General features: G+C 35.2%; 1 protein-coding gene across 5 annotated transcripts in view; it reads left to right on the top strand.

Moving 5' to 3' along the window:
- The window catches only part of arhgap15 (Rho GTPase activating protein 15), an 82699-nt gene that overhangs the window by 37552 nt on the left and 18303 nt on the right, over window positions 1-26844 (top strand). For 3 of the 5 annotated variants that reach the window (XM_079880388.1, XM_079880386.1, XM_079880385.1), the window contains exons 2-8: window positions 14669-14811; window positions 15486-15545; window positions 15900-15961; window positions 16420-16507; window positions 17356-17445; window positions 25529-25627; window positions 25854-25992. In XM_079880388.1, coding sequence (XP_079736514.1) covers window positions 14677-14811; window positions 15486-15545; window positions 15900-15961; window positions 16420-16507; window positions 17356-17445; window positions 25529-25627; window positions 25854-25992 — 673 coding nt within the window. In that variant the 5' untranslated portion in view covers window positions 14669-14676. Of the gene's footprint in view, window positions 1-10111; window positions 10232-14668; window positions 14812-15485; window positions 15546-15899; window positions 15962-16419; window positions 16508-17355; window positions 17446-25528; window positions 25628-25853; window positions 25993-26844 lie in introns of those variants that run through there. The other 2 variants (XM_079880384.1, XM_079880387.1) reach the window with 2 other exon arrangements.

The raw sequence follows: 26844 nt of genomic DNA on the forward strand, positions 1-26844 counted from the left end.
CTTCGCTTGCATAAAATGGTCAGATAATGATAACGAATGGAGGTGTGCTGAGACGAGAATGTGAGAAAGTAGATCAATGGACGGTTGCGACCCTCAAATATTGATGAGACGAGACTCAAAGAGAAATATTTAACATCATCAATAATCAGTAAGCGCATAGTTAATGTTATCTGTATGAATGTTTTTTTGCTGACCTGATTTTGTCCACTGGACCTGAACTTTGAAGAAAAAATATAGATGGTCTGTGCCTTTTAAAGTATTGATTTTTAAGATCAAAGCTTTTAAATGTTAAAGACTAAAAAAAAAAAAATTAAAGCTTATATCAGATATTTAGGAGCATTTTTTATTTTATTATTAATCTATTTGATGTGTAAATTGTGATTCATGATAAACTGATCTGTAATATATTTGCCATCACATAACTCTCATGTGATCTTAGTAACTCCTACATTATTTTAAAGCCCTAACACACTCTGTCCCGCCTGTACTTTACTCTATTTTTTACACACACACACACACACACACACACACACACACACGCACACAGAGTAAGCTACAAGAAAAATGGCCATAAACTTTAAATCTTTACTTTCACTACTGAGACCTCTTGTACTGGCCCTAAATTATTGTATAAGGCCGACTTAATAACTCAACTCTACAGGGAAGATTTTTAGTGGTGTACTTTGCTGGTCAGCATGAACTTTTCTCCAGTTCCACATTTGCTCATTGTGCAGATTTTAGTGAGACACAAATCTACTGGACGACTGACCACTGCCCCAGGTGGTTTATGGGATGCAGGTGGGATAATCAGGTTTAACGCCTCAAACACACTCACACACCTGGTCATGTGCTGCCCTACCCTGGCACAAAGAAACCCTTTTTTGTTAAAGCTGTAGTTATCAATAGACCCAGCGAGAGCAGTTGTCACAAATAGTTTTGAAACTATTCTTTTCAACCACACACAGTATCATTATTTCTGTTGCAAATTCAAATTATCACAGAAGTACTGGTATAAAAATTTATAGTTCGGATATAAACACTGATATCTACGATAGCAATCAAAATAAGAGTTAATCACCTTAATCACCGTTAATCAGTAACTTGAAAGACACTTCAAATAAAGATTATATCAATTACATTGTTACAACAGTAGGTGATGACAAGTTACTCTTATAAAATGCATTTGTCATTTAATCATTAATTCAAGAGATTCGTTCAAAAAACACTGATTCATCCAGTAATGCAACAAGTCATTGAATCATTCATTCAAACCAAATTTTCATAATAATTAAAACTCATTCAAATTAATAAAATATTATAAAATAGACTGCAGCAATTAACATTTTGTCAGTACCTCTAGTAAGTTACGTTTTTTTTAGTTGTCTGTTCAGAATTGTGATCTCTATTTTAAAACAAAATTGGTTATTCTCAATCTATCCAATCGTGCAGCTATATGTGTATGAATCTAAATCTAATACAACTATATAGATATATTTAGTGTACTTTTTTTTTTTTTGTAGTAAAAATTGCAAATACCATAAAAATGAATAGAAAATAAAACGCTAACACATTTAAGAGTCTTTGGTCCTATTTTGTACATTTTTACAAAATGGCAGAAATTGTAATAGCTAGAGTATATTTTATATAAGCAGAATATGTCACTAAAACACACCTGTCGCTACACGGACCGCATTCTGCACTCAAGGCAGTCCTGAGGTCAGAGATGTGGCCTGGCAGGTGTTGTATATGCTCTGAAGCATGGCATGATGGCACTTATATGCAGGCACCTCAAGAACTGAGTAGCGGGGTAATTTTCTCAATCCCACAACCCCATCTTCACTTTATTGTTTGCTGTCACCTCTCATACTGTCACTATCAATTCAAAATGGCATAGTAAAATGTATATATGATGGGTCATTGGACAACTACAGTTTCCCAGCCTTTCTTTTCCATGCAATGTTTCCTGGATGTGTGAGGAAAGTGGGGTTGTTTCCGGGCCACTCAGAGGGGTGTCTGCATGAAACTCTTCCATCTTTGCTTTTCCCATGTCCCTTTACTCACATACCAGTTCTATTCTCTTGTCTGTTACATGAAAAACTGCATCACATTATTTGACAGGACATAAAGGTAATGTTTGTTTTAGGTTGATTTTCTTAATCATTTATTTTTTGTTTCTTTATTAAAGTTAGTAAAGTTAGTTAATTATATTAATTATAAAGCTTGGAATAGCAATCAATAATAGAAGTGGTCTAAATATATACCCTTTACTCAATTTGGAAGCGGTCGCATCGTCATCATAGTGCGGGTGATTTGTTGTTGTTGCATCAGTGGCCAATGAGCTGCGGTTCAACATTCAAATACCAGTAGTGTTGCTGTTAGCAGTCTGGAGCGCACTTTCAGAAACCCTCCCTCTTCCCCAGCTCCACCTGTATAGATCTGTTATTGGAGGTTATTTCATGTATGTTATATGCTCATGTCTTAGATGCTCACAGCAAAATGTCTGTGAATGTATTGGCAGTGGCAAGTCTCTGTGTTTTTTGCTCTTAAGCAGCAGCAGCGTAGCAGATCTATTCCGCCAAGACCAAATACATTCACATTGTCATATCTTTACCATGCCAATATCTCAGAGAGTTGTCATGACAGATCAAAATGTGGCTGCTGTTTGTTTGCTGGCAACCTGTGCAATCAGAGCAATCAGAGCTCTCTAAGTTGTTTACATTGATTATCATTGTGCTTGGGACATTAAAGGGTTAGTTCACCCAAAAATGAAAATTCCCAAAAATAAATTTCACGTAGTAAAACAGCGCAGCGCATCTGTGTTGTACGTCACACGTAGGCTCACTATTGGCCGACGCTGGTCATGTGTGTGATGCGTGTGACGTATAACACAGACGCGCTGCGCTAAAACACTACGTGAAAAGACTCGAGGCCCAGAGAGAAGGAAATGAATAGTGGAATAAAGTCATTATTTTTTATTTATTTTTTTGCGCACAAAAAGTATTCTCGTCGCTTTATAAACTTAAGATTGAGCCACTGTAGTCACTTGGACTATATTAACGATGTCTTTAATGCATTTTCTGGGCCAGCAATTTATAATGTCTTAGAAGCCTATGGAGGAGTGAGCCAGCTCTCAGATTTCATCAAAAATATCTTAATTTGTGTTCCGAAGATGAACGAAGGTCTTACGGGGTTGGAACAACATGAGGGTGAGTAATTACTGACAGAATTTTCATTTTTGGGTGAATTAACCCTTTAAGTAATTTAACGCCCTTTGCAAACTCTGCTTTGGCTGTGCTGTTCTTGTGTTTTGGAGGAGGCATGGCTTTGGAGTTGCTCCGAAGGCTAGCTAGCTTGCTATTCTAGCCTCTCTGAAATTGCCTACCCTAACTTTAATGATAAAATGCTCACCCTGTTGGAAACTGTAACAAGGAGTTTACATATCTTTATCTTGAAATCACGTTGACCTTGTGCCTCATTCATGAAACACGAGCAGAATGTATTTGTGTGTAAACTGTTTGTGTAAAACCATTCTTATGTAAAATATTACATTCAGTTAATTTACAGAGAGTCCCACTCTGTCTAAATGGCTCTCGGTTTGAAGAAAAATATTTTTCAGTTAGTTTGTGTGAGGCCTAACTTTTACCCGATTGACCTTAATAAATTAGACAGACATATTCCCTGGCTTGGCTTTTTGACAAATAATAGATAACAGTGTATACAATTTAATAGAAAAAACACAATAAAACCCTTACAAAAAGTAATGAGGGGGCACCATGGTACAGTGATAGTATTAGATTGTGTTTTTTTCCAATCAGTGTTATTTTTTTATTTATGTATTTTTGTTATTTTGTCTGTTGTCTTTGTTTTTTGCTGAATAAATGTAGTCTAAAAGTGCTTTCCATTGGACCGTCAGTGGACTGCGAAGTGGACTTCACAGGGTTTCGCCATCTTAAGTGAGATTCCAATCCAAAGGAGCGAACATTTTCAGTTCGAAGAGTATTGTGAACAGCATAGGGAATAAGGGAACACCGATACATCACTTCACGATAGTGGAGAGGACAAATCACCCAACTGTCATTGCGCACCGCGTCACCAGTCAGAACTAACTATGGAGCTGTTGAAAGAGTTTTTAAAAAAAACAAAAAACTTTGAGTGTTTACAATGCGGCTGCACGTGGCAAGGAAAGCGCATGAGATGAGTTCGCTGTAGTTCAATTATTAAGTCCCTGGATTAAGAATACATACGCACATAGGTTACCAAATCAGAATTTATTTTTACAGTACAGCTTCAAATCTGTTAATAGTCAATTAATAGCGGTATTATATACAAGTAATAAACATAAGTTTTGATTATATTTATTAGATAGGCCTACATAATGTGTTTTGTATATGTATTTTATATGTATTTTAAATTTGATAGTAAAGTAAATTACAATATTTATTTGTTATATCATGACATAAATATATCAAAATATCATAAACTTCGTTGCCTAATTTTTTTTGCATTTTATGTACTTTATTTTTAGTCCATTAACTCTGATTGATTGCATAATTTTAGTCAAGTAAAATACTTTTTTAAACAATTTAGAATTTCTTTAGCAAAAAATTATTAATATTTCTTTACTTAATTTAATCTATCAACATAAATACGTAATATGTGAAAATGCTTTTTTTAAACCTGAAGAGCGACAACATTAACACTGTTTCACTTTTTTCATTGCATATGCAGGCAAATATGCAGTCCACACTTAGCTCCATGTTTTTGGTCATATGATAGCCGAATAAAGCCCTTTTAAGTAGATAATAATATCTTTTTACCTCCTGTCCTGTCTGTCAGACAATGATTAGAGAACGGCTTTGTTTGCTCGCTCATAATGAAAGAAAAAAAAAAGGAGTCCTAAGAACATGAGGTCAGAGGCCAAAGCTGTCGGGGGGTCAGAGGCAGAAGTTTGCTTCTGTGACAAGATGAGCTGTATTGAGGAGATTTGACCTTCTGTGACCTTGCTGTCACACTGGACGTCTACTAGAGTGGGCACTGCGGCTTCAATGGACTCCAACCTGAGCACATATATTTGTGTTTTTGTATCACACTTTCTCCTTTCATGTTAAAGCGAAGAGAGAGACTCAACAGAGTGACTCAGAGTAATAGTGAACCTGACAAGGCAGGATATTAACAAGTACACATTTACGATCTCAGACTTGCACATATAAAATTCACACACACACACACACACACACACACACACACACACACACACACACACACACACACACACACACACACACACACACACACACACACACACACACACACCAATATAAATCCATTTTGCCCATCTGTCTGTTTGTGGAAAGGTAGAGAGAGTAGTCGTGTGTTCTGGCCTTTGCTGCCCTCTAGTGGATAACCAGTATCACACTGTCAGTCTGACGATGGTTTCACACCTTGAATATTTGAAACATTTTACTTTGTAATCTGGCCTATAGTTTTACACATTTACTTTTGATCAAATTGAATGCATTTCTCTGTCACTGCATAGAGATTTTTGAAGCAGAACATTATTCTCAATATATTCATGCATATTTATGTTACGTTGCTAATGGGCGGCATTAAATATGTGAGTTTTGTGAACAAGAGTTTCTCACGCCATACCTCATAGTTATGTCTGTACTCACTGAGGGCTCCATTTCCTGCTATTGAAATAACAGTTCTCTTCATTTCTGCTGCCTTATAAGCCCTTAAACACACACACACCACTGATGATTCAACATAACCTCACGCAAATCTGTCCATAGCCTAGTAGCCTAGATTTAATGCTTTGGCATGATTTATAAAGACAATATTGAAGACCACTTCAAATGCCCTCACAACTCAGTTTGGACATTTTCAAACTCATTTAAAAGAACTTCTATGTGAATATATTAAAAAATGTAATTTATTCCTGCAAAGCTGAATTTACAGCGGTCATCCAGTCTGCAGTATCACACGATCTTTCAGAAATCATTCTAATACGCTGATATGATGCTCAAGAAAGATTTATTATTATTATTAGCGATGCTAAAAACAGTTGTGCAGCTCAATATTTTTAGGATTCTTTGATGAATAGAAAGTTCAAAAGAACAGCGTTTCCAAAAGTTTCCAAATTGCTGTCACATTTGGTTAATCCATCCTTGTTTAATAGAAGTATTAAGATATTCTACAACTATATAAGTAAGATACAACTTGGCTCATATTAAAAGGAACAGTTTTCGGTTTAGGATTTGGGTAAGCGTTTGAGCTTTATGAATATATGTTTAGGAGATTTTACGGTCTTGTACAAATTATTATTACTTGAGCCCTTTATTTTCCATCCCATCCCTCTGTTTCTCTACCCCTTCTTCCACTCAATCTCTCTCTCTCTTTCTCTTTGTCTGATCAAAGAGCCCCAGTTCTGTCAATGTGAGGTGCTGTTTGGGATTAACACACCTCCGGTTCAGGGTTTAATCTAGACACAGACATGGGAACCGAGCGCACTGGCCATATGTCCCGGCGGAGACACGGAAAGAGGTCGGACCACACCACCGGGCCTCGGCCTTAGACCTAAACACCTCTCAAGATATTCATGATGAAAGGTGTTCTCTGAAACCGCGCTCTTTTTATTTGCTCACAGCTTTGTCTCAAAAGTTGCTTGTTTATCGACGGGCTTAAAGATTCTGTCCACCTGTCGTTGTTAAAGAGAAAGAAAAAAGGCTCTTCTCTTTCTCTGTCTTTTACCCGTCCACTCTCTCTAAGATGAAGTGACAGAGCAAACATACATCACACAGCAGTGGAGTTTGAGTGTGACCGGGCCGGCTATTCACCCTGTGTGTTTCATAAACACTGGATTAACCCCACTCACACACAGCACCTCACTCACAGGGTGACGCCCCTGCGGCCGTAATACAATCTGACATTGTTTGTGAACTCCAGCACATTCCTGTCTCTAATTCTCTAAAAACTGTCCCGCACCTCCTGCACACTGAAACATTAGCTCATGTCCACGCTTTCATTCTTTAAAGAGCCAATATGATTAATACACGTCTTAATAACGATTTAGATAGATTTAGATAAATGGGCCAAAAAAAATGAAATCCAGATTCAAAATAAGTGAAATAGGGCAAGCATCACCAAACTTATTATTAATCTGTTATCTCTAAATTGCATGTCTTCTATTTTAGCTCTCATCCAGTTCTTTGCCAATAAAATAACCAGAGTATCATTGAGACCCCCCTCCCCCCCTAAAGCAGGGTCTATCAGCCTTTTTTTTTCCATATGCTTATGTTCAATACTACTTTACTGCACTATGTTTACTCTACATTACTCTACCTCACATGCTTAGGCTGTTTACTGCAATCCTGCATGAGCAAATTTTAGGAAGCCTCTCTATATCACGTCATCATGTCATGATTAATCGAATTTCCTTGATAATTTAAGATAAAATTACAATTTTATAACCAGCTATCATGTAAATTTTCTTCCCCAGTCCAATCAGAGACATTATCTGGTCTGGTCTTAACAGTGTGCCCTTCTTAATTTATTATAGATTGATTTTTAATAAAAATATTAATAGTAAAACCAGAAAATTTTAAAAAGACTTAGGCCTATATATAAAAGGCTATGGTTTAAAAGGTGAGATTTTCATTCTGTGAGAGTGTCATCTAGTGGCTGAATTAAGGTTCTGCATGTGAATGTTGTGGACTGTGGATTTGTCCAGCTCTAGTAAACCTTACTATTATATCTTGCTTTAATCCATTTATTAGTTGTATGGGTGCAGAAATATATTAATATGTTGACATATGTATATAGAGAAATGATGACATATTGTTAAAAAGGTTGAAGTCGGTTATATTATAATGTATTTTATATTACATTATAAAATGTTTTGTTGCTTTCTCTTTAAATGTATGGTCTCCATCTAGTGGCCTAATTGTGCTCTGCATTCAGTGAACATTTAAACTCCTCATGTCGTTATTGTAGTTTGATTGTAAATCTAATGAAATAATTACAGCTTTAAAAAATATACAAAATATTGCCATTAATAAATAATGGATTAAATAATGTATTATCACCATTACGTTTGATTTAGGTGCTTAAATTGTACTACACTGCATCTCTAGAGAAAAAGAGAAGACCATTGCTGACCATTTGACATTAATGCAACAAACATCTCTGGAAATATCTAGAATTCTTCTTCTAATAACATTTATAATTATTTATTATTATTATTATTATTATTATTATTATTATTATTATTTTTAGGAGACCCAAATCTGCAAGGTATTCTGGTCTGATGTGGGTCCCCCTTTTATTATTTTTAAATTTCATTTAATTTTTTAATTATTATTATTATTTTATTTTACTGTAAAATCACAAAGACTGAGAAGGGGAGATGGGCTTCAAACCACATGCTATTATACCGTTTCCTGTTTTTGAACTGAGCCAAATAGGGTTATGGTGCACCAAAAGATATATTTAAATGTACACCCTCAGACAGTTGAAACGGAAAGTCATCTGGTTAGACTTAATAAAAGAGAAAGTAAAAAAGAAAAGATACAAAGAAAGTCATTATATAAAATTATTATTATATATATATATATATATATATATTAGGGATGCCACAATTCTCAATATAATATTGAACCGTTCGGTACGACATCCACGGTTCAATACGCGCTTGTGAATTGCGTTTTTTTCGGTTTTACGTTTAAATAATTTATGTGAGTTTTATTTCTCTCCGAATTGACTGTTTGTGTGTGCCTGTAAGTCTACAAGCTGATAAGGAAATTCCCCGCGAGTAAATATTCAATTTGCTCTAAATTTAGGGGGCGCTTAAACATCATTCCACACTTTAACATGGCGAGCGGCGGTGAAGTGAGGCTACAGTACGAGGAAGCGCCGGCGTCTTTCAAATCCGTGGTGTGGGGACATTTCGGTTTTGCCGTTGAGTATAGTGCCGAGGAAGAAAAAAACGGTAAACAATAAAAATAACTGTGTGCAAGCATTGTTTTACACGTGTAGCCTACTCAAACGGAAACACTTCCGACATGACTGCACATCTGCGGCGCCATCAATATCACTGTCTGAAGGCACAAATATGTTTATTTGAAATGGTCAATTTAAAGGGGTCGCACACCGGACGCGCAGCGCCACGTCTTTTAAATTCGAACACGAACGCTACACACACCGTCGGCGCCTTTCGGCTCAGGACCGTGTTCAAAATCCTGCCGCGCCACAGAATGCCATCTATATAGTTTTACATTAAATGTACATTTATTTGTCTCAAATCGTCGTTTATGTATATACTGACTTCACCCTGTGCTGCAATATACATTCAGTTTTACATTCATTCACAGAAATCAGCTGCTTGAATGAAAATTGCTGATGTTATCGGATTTTCAGGTGATATTGTCAATTCATTCAGTTAACGGATGCTCTGAGATAAAGAGATGTCAGTGTTAATTGTATATTATACAATACAATAAGAAGTGGACTTTGCTTAGCTTTTAAGTAAAATAAAGGAGTATTGCAATAAATCGTTTTTATTTTTTTTTCTTAACCTCTTACTGTTCCTATTGCCTAAGCACAGAATAACAAAAAAACACTATTATGTGTCAAGCCATCAGAACCGAACCGAACCGAAAACCGTGGTTAAAAAACCGAGGTATGTATTGAACCGTGGGCTAACTGTATTGTTGCATCCCTAATATATATATATATATATATATATATATAAATTAATTAGATTTTTTTATTAATTTTAAAATTATCTGTGCAGATATCACAGTAATACAAATGCAAAAACAAAACAAAAATATGATGTAAATTACATAGATCACTACCTTCAACATTAAGACCAGAAAATCAAAGTGATTTGACCCCAAAAACCAGGCCTAATTTATCCAATCTTCTCCAAAATAAGAGCCAGTCTGATCATCATATTTATCTCTATGGAGCTGAAATGGTGCTGATCTGCTTTCATCTGTCCTTGTGAGCTCTAACAGCGGCCATCTTGTCTGAAACTGTTGTCACAGGCCTCAGGAAGTGAAGAGTGTGTGATAGCAGAAGCCCCATGTATGCACTAATGCTTGCACATCTTGAGAGACGTAGAGTTTGACTGTCCCATGTGACTTGTACACTTCCTTCAAACGACACTTTCTCTCTGTCTCTGCTGAAACAGGTTTTGAGCAGTATTTTTCGGAACCCGACAGAGAACCAGGTACGAGTGTCCACTTTATACTTTTTTAGGACGGCAGTACTGGGGAATGACAGAATATTTAAGAAAATGAACAGAGATGATGCGACTAAAGAAATGTTTTCTGGTTGACAGCTGGTTACTGAAGATTCACTGATGGTTGCTTACATTCTAAGCTAGATGCAAACCTGTTTTTTAGTTAGATCTTGATCCTGATTTTATATCTCTATCCTGATTTTATATCTCTATCCTGATTTTATATCTCTAACCTGCATATCAAATAAATGATGCTTAAAGAAAAGTAGGTACGCAGAGGGACAGATATATGTTATTTTACATGCATATCTAGAGCTAATTATTTTGATTATACATTTAAAAGTGTATAATATAATAGGATTATTTGCCTTAATATATGACAATTTGTCAGGTCAGAAGTTAAAGAAGTTGTGTTTTTTTAACTGAAATGCTGTGATGCCTTGATTAAATGTGAACTAAATATTTGCATGCAAAGTTCCCAAAACTTATGCCAAAATGTCAGAACTGATAAGATGCTTTTTTTTTTAAATACTAAGAATATTTTCTTCCAGTTGTAACTTTTATTGGCAATTCAATCCCCTTAAACAGAGGATATTGCAGACTGTTGCCCACTCTTGTAAGAAAGGCGAATTGTCATGCACGACTGAAAGTGGCACTGTTTCCGCTGTGCTTTTTTTTTTTTTTTTTTTTTGAAGATTTATTTATTTCCTGTCATGCTACAGTGTGTTATCATAGCGGCAACAGATTTCATGGTTTACCAGCTACAGAAACATTTTAAATAAATATACACATAGAAACAGTCTTGAAGACAAAATGGGATTTTTGCATAAGTCTATAAACTGCCACTGATCTTGATATCTGTACGCTGCGACCATGGCTTGTTTACAAATTATAGTCCAAGTGATTTCACAAAAATTTAAATAGTGGCTGACAGAATTATCGCCTGTCTAAAACCTGTTAAGAACTGACAGAAATGGCTGTTAGTGTGAAGGGCACTATAGAATTTTGCAAGTGCTGGTTGTTTATTTTTGACGTTAACCATTCAAAGACAAATTATTAAAATATAAAAATGTTTGTATTGTTTTAGAGTCTATATATGTGCATCTACTGTAGCTTAAAATGTAGTAGTTGAGAAGCTTAGATTCTGGGAAAAAAAAGGCTTGACAGATCATTTCCTCCACTCTCTGTCCGATGGTGCAATTACTCTGTCGAAACATTCACAAGAAACATATATAAAAAGTTGCTAACAGACAGCAAAATAAATAATGACACAATAGTGAAATATGCAGAAGAACACGTCCAAATGTAGTGTCTATATGCACTTAAACATTTTGCGTTGTATAAACATTTTATAAAAGCTCATACTTCAGGAAGTGAATTCAGTCCATAACTTGAAAAGACCTGTAACATTTTAAGATATATTGATGCAATGGAATTCTAGTTTGATGTCTGCCATTTTCATTGTAAGCAAAATAAATTTGAAACATTATTTTACTGAGGCATGTGCTACTAAAAAAGCCAACTAATGGTAGGTAAGAAGGGAAGTTGTGACCGGGCCTACACTCTTACAAAAAATGTTCAATGGGGTTCTATACTGTATATAACCCATTGTTTTATGACAAAAAGTTTTTTTAAGAGAAATGTCTTAAATGGTTAAGATATTTACCCCTGGTTTCACAGACAAGGCTTAAGCTAGTCTCAGACTGAAATGCATTTCTTAAAATGTCAGTGCCATTGTTTTGTCTTGAGATGCACAACTGTAATGTTTTTTTTAAGGCATGTTTATAAAAAACTACTTAAATATCCTAATTTGAACTAAGGCCTAATCCTGGCTTAATCTAAGCCCTGTATGTGAAACCGGGTCTTACGTTTTTATTTATTAACATTTTTCTACTTTAAGCGTGTTTACGAGCTGTTTAACTTATAAAACTTAATTAAAATTAAAAATGAATTCAAACCAAATTAATTCATTAAAACTAAATCTATAAAATGATCCCATGATTGGAACCCCTAAAAGGTTCTATATGAAGCGCCTGACAGAACCTTTAAGGTTCTATATAGAACCTTTTCTTCTAAAGGCCCGCTCACACCAAGAACGATAACAACAAAGATAACTATAACAATAACTATATAAGTGTCCACAGCAGTGGATGACATTGTTTGGTTTATTCTAAGGCTATGTCTACATTAATCCGGATACATTTGAAAACAGCATTTTCGTTTCAAAACATTCCCTGTCCACTAAATAGCAGGCACAACAATCCCGGTACAGACATGGATATTGTTGGTACAATATCACACGACGAAAATGCAAACTTTATTATTGTCTCCATGTAAACTACAAAAACGCTTTGTAATTTTTGAAAATTTGTGAAAGTGGTGACGTCATGCTCATACATATTACGTGTTCAGTCTATAGGTGCATACTTTTTCTTTACAATGTGGCATTGCCAACTTTTCTTGCATGCATGATGCAGCATTTTAATCATTTTCGCACATCAACTTTGTTGTCTGTACATGAAAAACTCAAAGGAAAAAAGTACCATTAAATGCTTAAGCTCTTTCAAAGCTCTTTCATACTTAAGATTAATGTTTTTATTGTTCATCAGCTGGAAAGTTCATTCTGAAAGGGATTCTAACTATATTGTTCACTGCCATTATCGTTATACCATGGTATTTGATTTTGCTGAAGCCATCAGCCCGCATTATTTCATCTTATTTTTGAAAATAATCATGTTTAATAGTGGAATTCCTGGTGAAAAACTACATTATGCATGATGCTGTATAGAAAATTACACCAATCAGAGAGTCAAAAAAAGCAGCACGGTCCAAAACAGCTCTTTAGCTCCATTCACTGTAATCGGATGATGTAATCGAGTCGATCTCCCTATGCTTTCAAAATAATGTTTGTTATATATATGCATATATTGATACATTGTTTTTATAATCAACATTTGTAAATGAGTAGTTTTATATTTCTCCATCCTTTTTAATTTGATGTTGTTCGCAATGCTTTCTTTCCCTCACTAAATCCATTAAGTACACAATCTTTCTACCTTTTGTCTTTTTGTCCGATTTTCAAAAATGGCTTGGTTCATATAACTCTTTAATGAAGACTATTTTAAAATCCCTATGGGAAAATGAATGAAAAATTCTTCTGGAACCAGTGCCGCTGAAAAAAACCGCTCTCTACTGTTATACCATGGTCTGTCTGAATACTCAATTCTGATTGGCTGGAAGGTATGCAATAAAACTGTTTAAAGGGTTAGTTCACCCAAAAATGAAAATTCTGTCAGTAATTACTCACCCTCATGTTGTTCCAACCGCGTAAGACCTTCGTTCATCTTCGGAACATAAATTAAGATATTTTTGATTAAATCTGAGAGCTGGATCACTCCTCGATAGGCTGCTAGGTGACCGAAACTTGCTGGCCCAGAAAAGTTATTAAAGAGATCGTTAATATAGTCCAAGTGACTACAGTGGCTTAATCTTAAGTTTATCAAGCGACGAGAATACTTTTTGTGCGCAAAAACAAACAAAAATAACGACTTTATTCCACTATTCATTTCCTTCTCTCTGGGCCTCTAGTTGGTTCACGTAGTGTTTTTGCGTACCGCGTCTGTGTTACACGTCACCACGTAGGCTCACTATTGGCCGACGCCGGTCATGTGTGTGATGCGTGTTGACGTGCAACACAGACGCGCAGCGCAAAAACACTACGAGGCCCAGAGAGAAGGAAATGAATAGTGGAATAAAGTCGTTATTTTTGTTTGTTTTTGCGCACAAAAAGTATTCTCGTCGCTTGACATACTTAAGATTAAGCCACTGTAGTCACTTGGACTATATTAACGATCTCTTTAATAACTTTTCTGGGCCAGCAAGTTTCGGTCACCTAGAAGCCTATGGAGAAGTGATCCAGGTCTCAGATTTAATCAAAAATATCTTAATTTATGTTCCGAAGATGAACGAAGGTCTTACGCGGTTGGAACAACATGAGGGTGAGTAATTACTGACAGAATTTTCATTTTTGGGTGAACTAACCCTTTAATGCACAGGTAGTTCCAAGTCAATTTAATCACCATTCTAACAAGCCTTTAATGCACTGCTTTCATTAGCCGTGTTTCCACTGTCGGGCCAGTGCGAGCCAGGGCTTTAAACGGACCGTGCTGGGCTAATAGCCTCGGACCTGTTTTTTTAACAGAAAGGTTTTTTACATTTTTAACAGAAAGGTTGAACTGTGTTTTCAGAGCAAGGATATTTTTCATAAAATGTCACTTTTTCATGCAATTTATAATTTGAAGTTTCTGTTGGCCAAAACTATCCTTTGATTATTTTTGTGTCTGACTGATTGATGTATTGTTCATATTTTCAGCCAATCAAAAATTGTAAATGACAGATTTTGTGTTATTGCTATTTTTTCTTCAGTGTCAGCGATGCAAAAGCAGCCAGCACTGGTGCTTCCTGGAGCTGTTCAGATGAGGATCAAGAGCTCTCAGAACAGTTCTGGAGAGAGACTTAGCCAGACAAAGTCTATGGTCTTACCAGAGCCTGACACACTACAGAAACCTGTGAGCATGAGCGCAATCACACATTAACTGTCTATCTACAATATGTTGCATGAGTGTGTGAAACTACATGCACCGTACATGCACAGCTTCCTGTTGCGTTGGCTGTTTTTAGAAACACAGACGCAGAACAGCAGAGGGCAGGCCAGCACTGCTGCACAGGGCCGGCTGCTATTACTGCTGGGAAAATTGTGCCATTTTCATCAAACTAAAGCTAACACAAAACTTAAAAACAGCAGCTTAATAATCTGCTTTCTTGTTACCATAATAATAATTTTGTGTGGTAGTATGTACATTTTTATGATAAAAAAAACAAACAACTTTCACTAAATTGTAATTTTAATCAGAATTATGATGTAAAATTAAATATCGATGGAATTAAATTCAATATTAGATGTTTTGTAGAAATATGTAACATGCATGTAAAATAAAATTTAGTGCAGTGACTGTAAAAGCCAAACCTTTTGCTGTAGGAGAAATCAAATGACCTGGTAGGAAATAATCTGTAGTTTTATAGAACATTTAAGAAAGATCCATGTGTATTACTCCAAAAAAATAAATAAAATAATAATAATAAAGAAAAATAAGTAAATTATTATTTTAAAGTAAATTACAAAACATTTCTGGTCATATCATGGTCCATAATTTCATTCAGGCAACACATGCTCTTTGTTTAGATCAACCGTCACCGGAGGAACCAGTCTCAGCATAACATTGATGGTTCTGTTGGGCCGCAGGTATGATCTATCGTACCTCCTCCACTACCACCATCGTATAAAATTGTTTTTTGTTTTTTTGATATGGGAGCCAGAAGAGCCTGCAGTAAATGATTTACACTCACAAAAGCTAATAATATAATGATTATTTTGAAGAATGGAAATCTGAGCTGTATAAACAGAGTTTAGTGAGAGTTTCATTACATAAGAAATGGGAAGCATGGTTCCAAAACCTTTCTTTTTTTTTTTCACCAGCAAATTAACCAATAAAATTAATTAAAATGCAGCAGCCAACCAGTGTTTTTAGGCTACTGTAGGTTTTTTTTTTTATTCTGGAAGACTAAATTTTTTTTGTGTGTTTCTGTTCTGTTACAGATTGTTTTAAAAGGAGAATATTTGAACAAAGCCAAAATCGCTGAAGGAGGAAAGAAATTACGGTCTGTCTGTCTGTCTCAATCTATCTATCTATCTATCTATCTATCTATCTATCTATCTATCTATCTATCTATCTATCTATCTATCTATCTATCTATCTATCTATCTATCTATCTATCTATCTATCTATCTATCTATCTATCTAATCTAGTTTGGTCACACTTTATTTTGGGGAACACATATTCACTCTTAACTACGAGTTTTACCTCAATAAACTCCTATTTTACTGCTTATTACTAGCTAGTAAGGTAGTTTTTGTTGTGGTTAAGTTTAGGTATTGGGTAGGATTAGGGGATGTAGAATATGGTCATGCAGAATAAGGCATTAATATGTGCTTTATAAATAATAAAAACAGCCAATATGCTAGTAATATGCAAGCTAATAAACAACTAGTTTGGTGACATATATTCACTATTAACTAAAGTTTTACCATGAGTAATAATCTCAATTATTTTCACAGAAAAAACTGGACTTCAACCTGGGTTGTTCTTTGCTCCAATCAACTATTATTCTATAAAGAGAGCAAACAAGAAGCTGTTGCAAATTTGGTAAGATCACGGCACATATTTGCATACACCCACTGCACCTGTATTTAGGGGGAAAATCAATGAGCAAATGTTTGTCAACTGATAAATGTTACCTTTATAATAAAATAAATACTTGAATAATATGTAAAATCAGAAAAATAAAACAAAAGGATTTAATGAGTAGCTACAGTTGGGAGTTAAGCAGCATAACTGTTAGCAACTGGGTGGGGAAACATAATGATTTCCATATTTGTCTCAATTCTTAACTTTGCTTTGATGCCGACTATTTAAAACACTGCTGAAAAAAGAAATACTTATCATGCACAGGACTTTACAGCCATATTATTATTCTGCTGATTTGAGCCGCATGTTGCAGTGATAGAGAAAATGAGGTAGAGAAGAATAGAGGTTTACTACCTTCACATGCTTGTAAATGGCCATCGATGGGGTCAACTCATATTAGTTTCAACATCACTCATGGTCAAGTGGCCATAAAGCCCCCGAGCTCTCTGCCATTTCTTAGGGCGATACACACAGAGGTTATCAGGATGAAGTTAAGTATTTTTGCCACCTCATTAAAACCGTAGGACTGTATGAAATGCCTCTTTACATAGCTTAAAAGCCTGACATGGAGCTTTTTTTTAATTTTTTTATTATTTTAATACAAAGCAAAATATAAATGTGAAAATCTCCTGACAAATGTCATCTATTATTATAAAATGTTTGATTTAATAGGCGATCTGCCCTGTATCAAAACATTGTGTTTTTAAATTGTTTATTATTTCACAAAGTCACGTAAGACATGAGAAACGTGGTGTTTCTATTAGTATCTTGGCAAACATGTTAATGTAATTGTACTTTCTCCACAGAAACCAGGTGGTAAAGCAGATGGTGTGGATCTGTGTGGGGCTATTATCGAGTGGACAACAGAGAAATCCAGTCGAAAGAACGTGATTCAGGTAGGACAGTCGAACACATTCAGCCAAAGTTCATTCTTTCATCCATTTTATCATCTGTTAGAACAGGAAAAACGGCAACACTTTACAATAAGGTTTCATTAGTTAACATTAGTTAACTTATTAGTTAACTTGAACTGATAATGCACTTGTTAATTTCAACATTCACTAATACATTATTAATATCAAATATTGTTTTTGTTAACATTAGTTAATGCACTGTGAAGTAACACGAACAAACAATGTTTGTTATTTTTTTATAGTAATATTTTTTATTAACTAACGTTTACAAAATGAACAAATACAGGAACAAATGTATTGCTCAAGGTTATCTAACATACATTAACTAATGTTAACAAATAAGACCTTATTGTAAAGTGTTACTGGCAAAACTATTCAAAAACTAATAAATGCACTGTAATCTCAATAGCTATTTAATACAGATGCATATTATCTAGTAAATCTTAATAGTGAAGATTTGTCAGAAGTGCCATCGGTCTTGATCTTGTGTCACAAGGTCTCACTTCTAATAACATCTTGGGCTTCCTGCTTCATCTTTAATAATCTATCCTTCCTTTTTCAGCTCAAACTTTGTAAGATCACAGCTTAACCAAACTCCTCAATACATTTATGAAGTCTCAAAGGATTGAAACATCTACAAAGAAACCTAATTGCTCAGTGAGCTTAGCGTCCACTTTCACCAGGCTTGATATTGTCTCTCGAAGCTGGTGTCATACCTCTTAAAACCCCTCAAGAAAAAATATACACAGTCTTTTATCTGCATACCAGTGATTGGATGGATCTTTCAGGATGCAAAGTTCTTTAACATCCAAAAGCATTTCCTGACATTTCTGTCCAGTCATTGTTGTCACGAAGACTTTTTATTAGGACTTATCTAAAGCGAGATAATCTTTCGGCTGGTGTTTTAGGGTGCGCCAAATGCTTATCAATAGATTGATAGCAGAGTTAGCTCTCATAATGAGGCAAAACGAGGATAAAAAGCCGATTTCTGATCTCATTGCGCACTTATAATATCTTATCACCACCACTGTACTTGCTGTCCAGTATTTTGCCCAGAAATCTTTTTTTTATTTTCTGCAGGAGAGATTAAAAAGGCATTAAGCAGTAATCTTAAATAATCCCAAACTCTCACACAGAAAAAAGTGCTTGTAATGATGGTACAAGCCATTTCGTAGTCTGCCACCGCTGTCAATCAACCTCAACCGGGATTAGAAATTAGTGTGCAGGCTCGTTAATTCAGCAGCGTGGAGAGTTAGATTTGCAATCTGTGAGGCATTCAGCCGAGGTCTCGAAGATCTGTGAGGCTTAGGGCAAGACAAAACACTTGTGTCAGATTGAGGGATAGTTGTGATTAAGGAAGTTCACGTTCTTTCATTGGAGGTTTTGATCAGTGTCTTAAGCATCTGGAGTTGACTTTCATTCCTTTTTGTGCTTCTGTCACTGCTGATATTAACCTTAAACGCTGGTGCAGATCCTAATATCTCTACTAATACCAGGATTACAGCATTTATCAGTTGAAACTTAGCAGCCTTGAACCTCAATCACAGCGCTGGAGGTGCTTTATTTAGCATGTTTGCAAATTAACATATTTAAAATGGCCATACATTTGGAGATTGTGCACCAAGGGATTGTGCAAAAGTTTGGAGTTGGTAAGATGTTTTTTAAAGAAAGATCTTATGCTCACCAAGGCTTTATTTATTTGATCAATCATGCAATAAAAACAGTAATATTGTCAAATATGATTACAATTTAAAATAGCTGTTTTCTATGTTAATATATTTTAAAGTGATGGCAAAGCTGAATTTTCAGCATCATTACTCCAGTCTTCAGTGTCACATGATCCTTCAGAAATCATTCTAATATGCTGTTTTGGTGCACCAGAAACATTTCTTTTTATTATTATTAATGTTGAGAACAGTTGTGCTGTTTAATATTTTTGTGGGAATCGTGATACTTTTTTTTAAGGATTCTCTGATGATTAGAAAGTTCAGCATCTGTTTGATGCAAAGACATTTTTTCTCAAATTTATTTATTTAAAAAAATCACCAAACTTTTGACTGGTAGTGTCAAGAAATCTTTCATATTACTGTGATTTATGTCAACAAGTGAGTAAAAAGAACTAAGAATCTACTTCACTAGAAATTCTCATCACGGTGTTGTTCAGCAGTTTGACATACACAGCCTTTCTGGTTAATTTAAAAGGGTTATGAACCAAGGGAGACATATGCATTTATCACTTTCAAAGCTCCCACAAAACTCATAAGCACAGATGAAACTCTGTCTAGTGCTTCTGAGAACGTTTCTTTTAGAGAAAACAACTGATTTTAGCCTGTGTGGATTTATGCACATTTATGCAAATCACATCAAATTCAATACAGAATGAAAAGTTTCTAATTTGACCATTTGTATAGTCAGATTAACAGATTTCAAACCAAACCCCAAGCTTTACTGAATGGACAGTTAAAACATTGTTCAAAATATCTTCTTTTGTTTTACGCAGCAGAAAGAAAGTCATACAGGTTTGGAACCAGCATTATTATTGTAAAAAAAAAAAAAAGAAGAAGAATTATATGACGACAGAATTAAAAATGTTTGGTAAATTAACCCTTTACGTCTTACCTGTGAGAAAAAAAGACAAGATCAAAATATTTTCATTGTACTAAACAACCCACGGAAAAGTATTATCTTCCAAAACATTCATCCTGAACACCAAAGTCCTTTCTCGCACAGCCTATCAGTTTTCAGTGCAGCAGGAAACAAAAAACCGCCAGACAATGGAAATCCAATTCTCATCGCATCCGTGTTTGCGTCACCTGCGTGAAAAAGACTATCAAATCCAGCAATCCTGTTACACAAAAGCGACTGCACTAAGACCTTACAACTGCCTCATATTATTGACAATAGTTGCCTGACATGAGTGTTTGAGAATCAAGAGGAAACATCTGAGGCTGATTGAAATATCATATGCTGGCATGTGGCGTCAAGCTGGAGAGACAGCAGAGCTAAATCTCAAACATTGCACACTCCTTTCACCTGACACACACACACTTTGAACATGAATTAAAGGGGGAATCCTTTGCTGAGGTCAGTCAGACAGGGCGAACATAAATGAATAAATAAATCAATCCTCAAAAAGTGGGCAGAGTATAAGCAGCAATTATGAACCAATTTGTACTGTTTGGAACAAGGCCAGTGGAGGTTACTGCAATGTTTATAGGCACTGTGATAAATAGCATGTGGTTGATGTCCATACACCATCTCCTCAACTGTCCGTGGAAGTGAAGATCTTTGGCCAGGCACTGTCAGATCTCGTGTCTCATGCACTCGGCACCTTTCGGGCATGTTTACTGCAGATTTTGACAGACTGACAGGCTTACAGTGAGTAGCAGAGATCTGACTCTTCAAATGGTTTGCCTAGAAGGACTGCTAAGTATCGTGCTTTTGAAAGGACACTTTACAGAATTGAGCTAATGAAGTGATGTTTTGTGTAATTACAGAATGTTGTTTAGATTGTCACTCACTGCGGTACATGTAAACAGGCTTAACCTGACTGTCACGGCAGTGCTGGACTTACTATCAAAATACATTTGATCCAAATGACATCAAATTGCAGGCTAAAGGCGTAGCGTATTTAGCCATTTGTGAGCAATGTTAGGACAATGCAAGATCTGTTTTTAAAAAGTACTACATTTCTCTTTCAAAACATTTTTTTTATCTCTTCATTTAAACCACTTTTCACTCTCCTACTAGTTTTTCTTATTATTATTATTTATTCCATGACAGTGTAATTTCCACCATATCTCAAATGATGTTTAGTGTATTAGACTTCCAAAGACATTTTAAACTCTATAAAATAAAATGGCTGACTCTTTACTAAGGGTTATTTCATTACTAGGATTGTATATATCCTAAATACATGTAATTCAATAATATTGTCACCCTTTTTGCACAAAATTACAGTTAAATCGGAAATGACACAAAACATTTTGTGGTAATTTCAGTACAGAAAGTTTAATTGAAGCTTAGCTATTAGAAATAGTTTAGATTATCTTGGATTTTAAAATGTAATAAATGTATAATATTCTATGAGACAAGGGTAAAAGGGTAAAAAGACATTTGAAAAGTAGTAAAAATTATTTATGCTACAAAGTTGCCAATACACACTTATTGTCACCTTTAAGTTGAAATCCGTTTGAATAAAAATCCACTCTTGTGATATACAGTACAAGAGTCCAGTAGAAAATAGACATTGTGTAGTTTCAAGCACGTAGATATGAAATATATTACTGCACCTCTAAGCTTGCGACCACGCAATCTTTTTCTTAAGACCACTTTGCAAGAGAGTTGAAGTAAAGGTTTTTGCCTGCCCTCAAAGCTGCTTAAATTGTATTGAGCGTTAATTTCAGTGTTCAAACAATATACTTTATATTCTGTAATAATCATGGGATGAACGGAAGGATTTGAGATTCAGACAGCAGATTACAAAGGAGATTAGAGCAGCAAAATGACTCTCTCTTAGCAAGAACATACGATTTACAACGCCTCAGTACAAATAGTTATTGTCCAAAAAAAACAAAGAATTCACTTTTCTTTTTTTCTTTTTTTTTCAATTTAAGAGGGTTTTGAACCCTAATTCAAACCAACCTACAAAAACCACTGCTAGAGAAAACACATTGTATAACAGTACTTTTGACACAAAAGACCTTGTGACATCTTCCCCTGGTCGCTTTTATGGATCATTATTATGTTATTTCTCACTTTGAATTTCAATTCAGCTGTTCAGTTGTGGAAGCTTTTGTATTAGCAAATTACAACTCACAATTTTAATCAAATCGACTGATGGTTCAATCCTTTACGAGAATAGCTCGCTCATTTAAAATTGCAATCTGGTGAATGTCGGGTACAGAAACAGTATTGCCACTCGTGAAACACTTTACGAAGATTTTGTTTCTGTGGTTGTTATTAATATTTTTAATGCGGCCTAAACCATTGAATTAAACATTGTGCGTGAGAAAGCATCAGGGGAATGCAGTGCATCCTCCTCCATTCCCTCTGATTTTGCTTTTGTTTTCTCTGGGAAGCCAGTAGCTCTCTAAGCCAGACCCATCTCAGGAGTTGTGGAAAATTGGAGATAATTAACCCTACTATCTAATGCGCTTCAAAGTTGAGTTGTGTCTTTATGTAGCTTTCAAATTAATGTTTAATTTAACAGCAAAACACAAATGTTAAGTCACAAATGGCATTCTGGTCTTTGTACTGCTCTGCATAATTAAACATTAATGAAGAGTCAAAGTGAGAGCCCAGATATTCAAATTCCTCCTCATTAAACAGTGTGATTAAAAGCATAGGGCTTTTATATGTTGTACTCTTTCTTATTTCCACTCACACAACACAAAACTTTCCACTAGTCCCAGTTTTCCAATCAGCTACTCTACCACTTTTCCTGACCAATAATATTCTTTCACAACATTTTAAAATATATATATATATATATATATTGTTATTTTTTTTTTTGTGGTGGTTGTTATTTTTAATAAGAAATTGATAAGAAATTGTCTAACAACCTATCCAGGGCTATTTTCACTGGCAGTAACAAAACACTGAGGATTTCAAATGAATTCGCCAATGTTAAATACAGAATTGTAATGTCATGTTATGTAATATTACACTGTAACGTTCCTATTAAGTCACTTTCACTTATATTTAATGCACACAATAACAAGTTTAAGTTGAAAGTTTAATGTCACATACACAGTGATGCAAAGACAGTGAAATGTCATTTTTTGTAAAAAGTAAGAAGAAAATATATGTAGCTACATTATTTAAATACAAAATAAATGAGAGTTAACAGTGAGGAGAAGAAAGAGTATGATTTTAGAAAAATATATACAGCGTTAAGCCCAGCACAGCAATAAAATCATAAATATTGCAGTATGAATTGTACAGGATTTGTTGTGTAAGCTGCCCATAACAGTATTAAATGTCCATAGAAATATGTGTGCATACTAAAAATATTGGCATTATATCTATGGGCCCTTCTTTTTCATGGGCAGCACCACATGCAGAGATGAAACATGGCATAAATTATGAGAGCTTGATTCCAGGGAGGTATTGGTGAATATAGCAATGGATAGTTGGAAAGATGATTATCGTTTTTTAGAAATGGGACAGAACTCATGACTCATCAGCTAACCCTCTCAGATAATCTTCATGAAATCAAAGACCAATGTGACGTTTGGTTTTGAAACAGCTTGATTTACAGGATGAGCTATTTTGAAAGACGTAAAAAATGTGTTTCAGTTTAACTTAATCGAGCTTTGGTGTTGAATTTATTAAAGCTGGTTTGGCTTTGAAATACTATTTGAATTATTTGATACATTGCGTGCTGGGTTGTGAAACATTATCTCTGTGCTGTCTTCTGAATCAAAGTGGAACGGCAATACGTCAATGGCTCATTTAATTTTGAATGTCCGAAAAGAATGTTGTGTCACATGTATAAAATATCTGTCGAATCTGCATAAAAGGGGATCAGTGATACTGCACGAGCTTCATGCGTTGTTTTAGCAAAACCAGAAAGAGATGTGAAACTCCCATCTGAAAGTTTCTTATGACCTGCAGCACAAATATCCTTCATTAAAGTGGGTCTGTTTCACCCGTTCAAACCGCCAATGAGGATTCCAACAAGTCCACCCCACTCCAAACTATTACTGTCATGTCCGCAGGCACCCGGCGAAGGAAAGAAGGGGCTTCAGAACAAACATGCTCTCTCGGATGTTCCACTCTGAAGAATAGAGGGATCGCAAACACACTCTGACAAGAATTGTGCCCCTAACCATTCCCTCTGTATTCACTCCATCCCCAAAGAGACTGCGTGATTCCCCCTGCCACCCTCTCTCAAAGTCAGAAAAGTCTGTTTTAAACAGGGAAAACTTTGGACGTCTATGTGTAGTGACTGTATGGGGGGGAGGGGGGTCGTGGTGTGTTCTCTGATCCGGCCTGGTATTTTTAGAGACTGACCACTCTAAAATGATTTTAGGTTTTTAGAAATATGCAGTGTCAGCTCTCTTTAAAATAACAAGTATCTCTTCTGTGCAACGGTATTTGACAATTCTGACCTTAGCGTTGGTGTTTGCTTGCATTCTTCTGGGAATGCCACTTATTCTATGCGACTGTGCCATGTGATGTTACGCCAGTCTGGAGAAATATGTCTAATGTTTAGTCAGGTATCACACTAATAATTTGTCATCTGAAATTTCTTATTTCTCGTCTAACTTCTTCCCATAATGTTTATTATTGATTTGCAATGGTATTTAAATAAATAAATAAAATATGTATTAATATATTGTATATTTATATTATACATTAACATTCAAAAGATTGGAGTTGGTAAGTCTCTTGTGCTCACCAAATCCGCATTTCTCTCATAAGTCTCTTATGCTCACCAAGGTTAAAACTCTTTTTCAGCATCATTACTCCAGTCTTCATTGTCACATGATCCTTCAGAAATCAGTCTAAAATGCTAATTTGTTGCTCAACAAACATTTCTTATTATTTCAATTTTTGTTTTGTTTTTGATGAATAGAAAGTTCAAAAGAACAGAATTTATTTGAAATATAAATCTTTTGTATCATTATAAATGTCTTTACTGTCACTTCTGTGTAATTTAATGTGTCCTTTCTGAATAAAAATATTAATTTCTTTTAAAAAAATAAAAAATAAAATTCTGCCCCCAACTTTTGAAATACTTTTTTCCTTCTGATCAATGTAAAATCAATATTTCTTTGGTTATAGTTATACAGAAGAAAGATAAGAAAATGCAAGCAATAAAATATCATACTATTTTAGATTTTAACTTAAAACCAAATATGCAAAATCGGCAATAGGGTGGAGAAGGTAGACACAATTACAAAAATAATATAAATTTTAAGATTTTGATGTAGTACAGTTTGATTTCTCCATTAATACACAGGTCTGTTATGGCAGGGAGTGTTCACACAAAGTTTGCCAGCTGTATTTGTTTGAATGCCACTCTTTTAACTTAATTTCAACCCTCTTTTACCAACAGATAACCACCCTAACTGGTCAGGAGTTTTTGCTGCAGGCAGATCACTTTCCAACCATCTGTAAATGGCATGATGCCCTCCAGAAAGCAGTGGACAGTCTGGTATGTTATTTCTTAAAAGACAAAATAGCTTTTTGCACATTTGTACTTTAACATGGACTGATCTGGGAGGTGAATCTTTACCTATACTTTATATGAAGGACTATATTTTTTTAAAAAAAAGGTTAAATACACTAATGATAAGCATCTAACATTAGGATAAATTAGCAAATGTTGATTTTATTTCTGGATCTATCCGATGAATCTTTTATATGATGTTGTGGTTTAGTCGAGTGGACCTGGAGGCAAGAGCTGTGGTAGAGTGGCCCTAAACAGATCCAACAGTACAGAATGCTTGCCCAGACCAACCTGTGAAGCCACCAAACCTAAACCAAAAGAGACCAAGTCTGAACACAGACGCTCCATCAGTGAGTAACACGTGTGTGTGTGAGTGTGTGAGAGAGTGAGAGAGGTGATAACTGGCAATCAGCACATAGAGTTCAGAACCAGTAAGTGTGTCGAGGTTGCAGCCTTGCTTCACCACTGTTTAATATCCACATTAATGAGTTAGCAGTACAGATGACAGTCTGTTCACAGACTTTATTTCTCCAAAAGAAATTTAGGTCATATTTCACCCCAAAATCCAAAGAAATGTAATTTTTTTTTGTATAAAAAATAAAACGGACCCGATTTTAGGATCAGGAATTTTTTGCATTGTAGCATTATTTTTTAACATTTATTTTCATGACAATTAAGCAGTTCTCAATACTGTAATATATATATATATATAAAAGATTATTTATGTTTTTTCACTTATGTTAAGTATTTAGATACAGTTAAAAATTACATCACTAAAACTAGAATCTAAAGGAGAATACACATTTTCAGTAAAAACCCCACAACAACAACAACTCAAAAGCAAAATGAATAAAATGTGCATAAAGTGGTCATATGATGCAATTTCTTGTTTTCCTTTTTCTTTAGTGTGTAATGTAGCTGTTAGTGCAATTATAAGATCTGCAGAGTTACAAAGCTCAAAGTGTCAAACCTAAAAATATATTCGTTGTAAAAGTTAAGGCTCAGCCACGCCTTCCTAAAACGCTTCATCTACACTGACATCTACAAATCTACGTCAGTGTGTGGAGGCAGTGTTTCATAACACCGCCCAAATGTATACGCAAAGAAAGAAGGCGTAACTTTTATTCTCGCTGTACTATTGTTGTCGCCGGCAATTTCGGCATTTTTCGGAGGATTGTATCCTGAACCTGGGAGAGTACAAG

The sequence above is a fragment of the Squalius cephalus genome, assembly GCF_949319135.1.
Source record: "Squalius cephalus genome assembly, chromosome: 9".
Classification (NCBI taxonomy): domain Eukaryota; kingdom Metazoa; phylum Chordata; class Actinopteri; order Cypriniformes; family Leuciscidae; genus Squalius; species Squalius cephalus.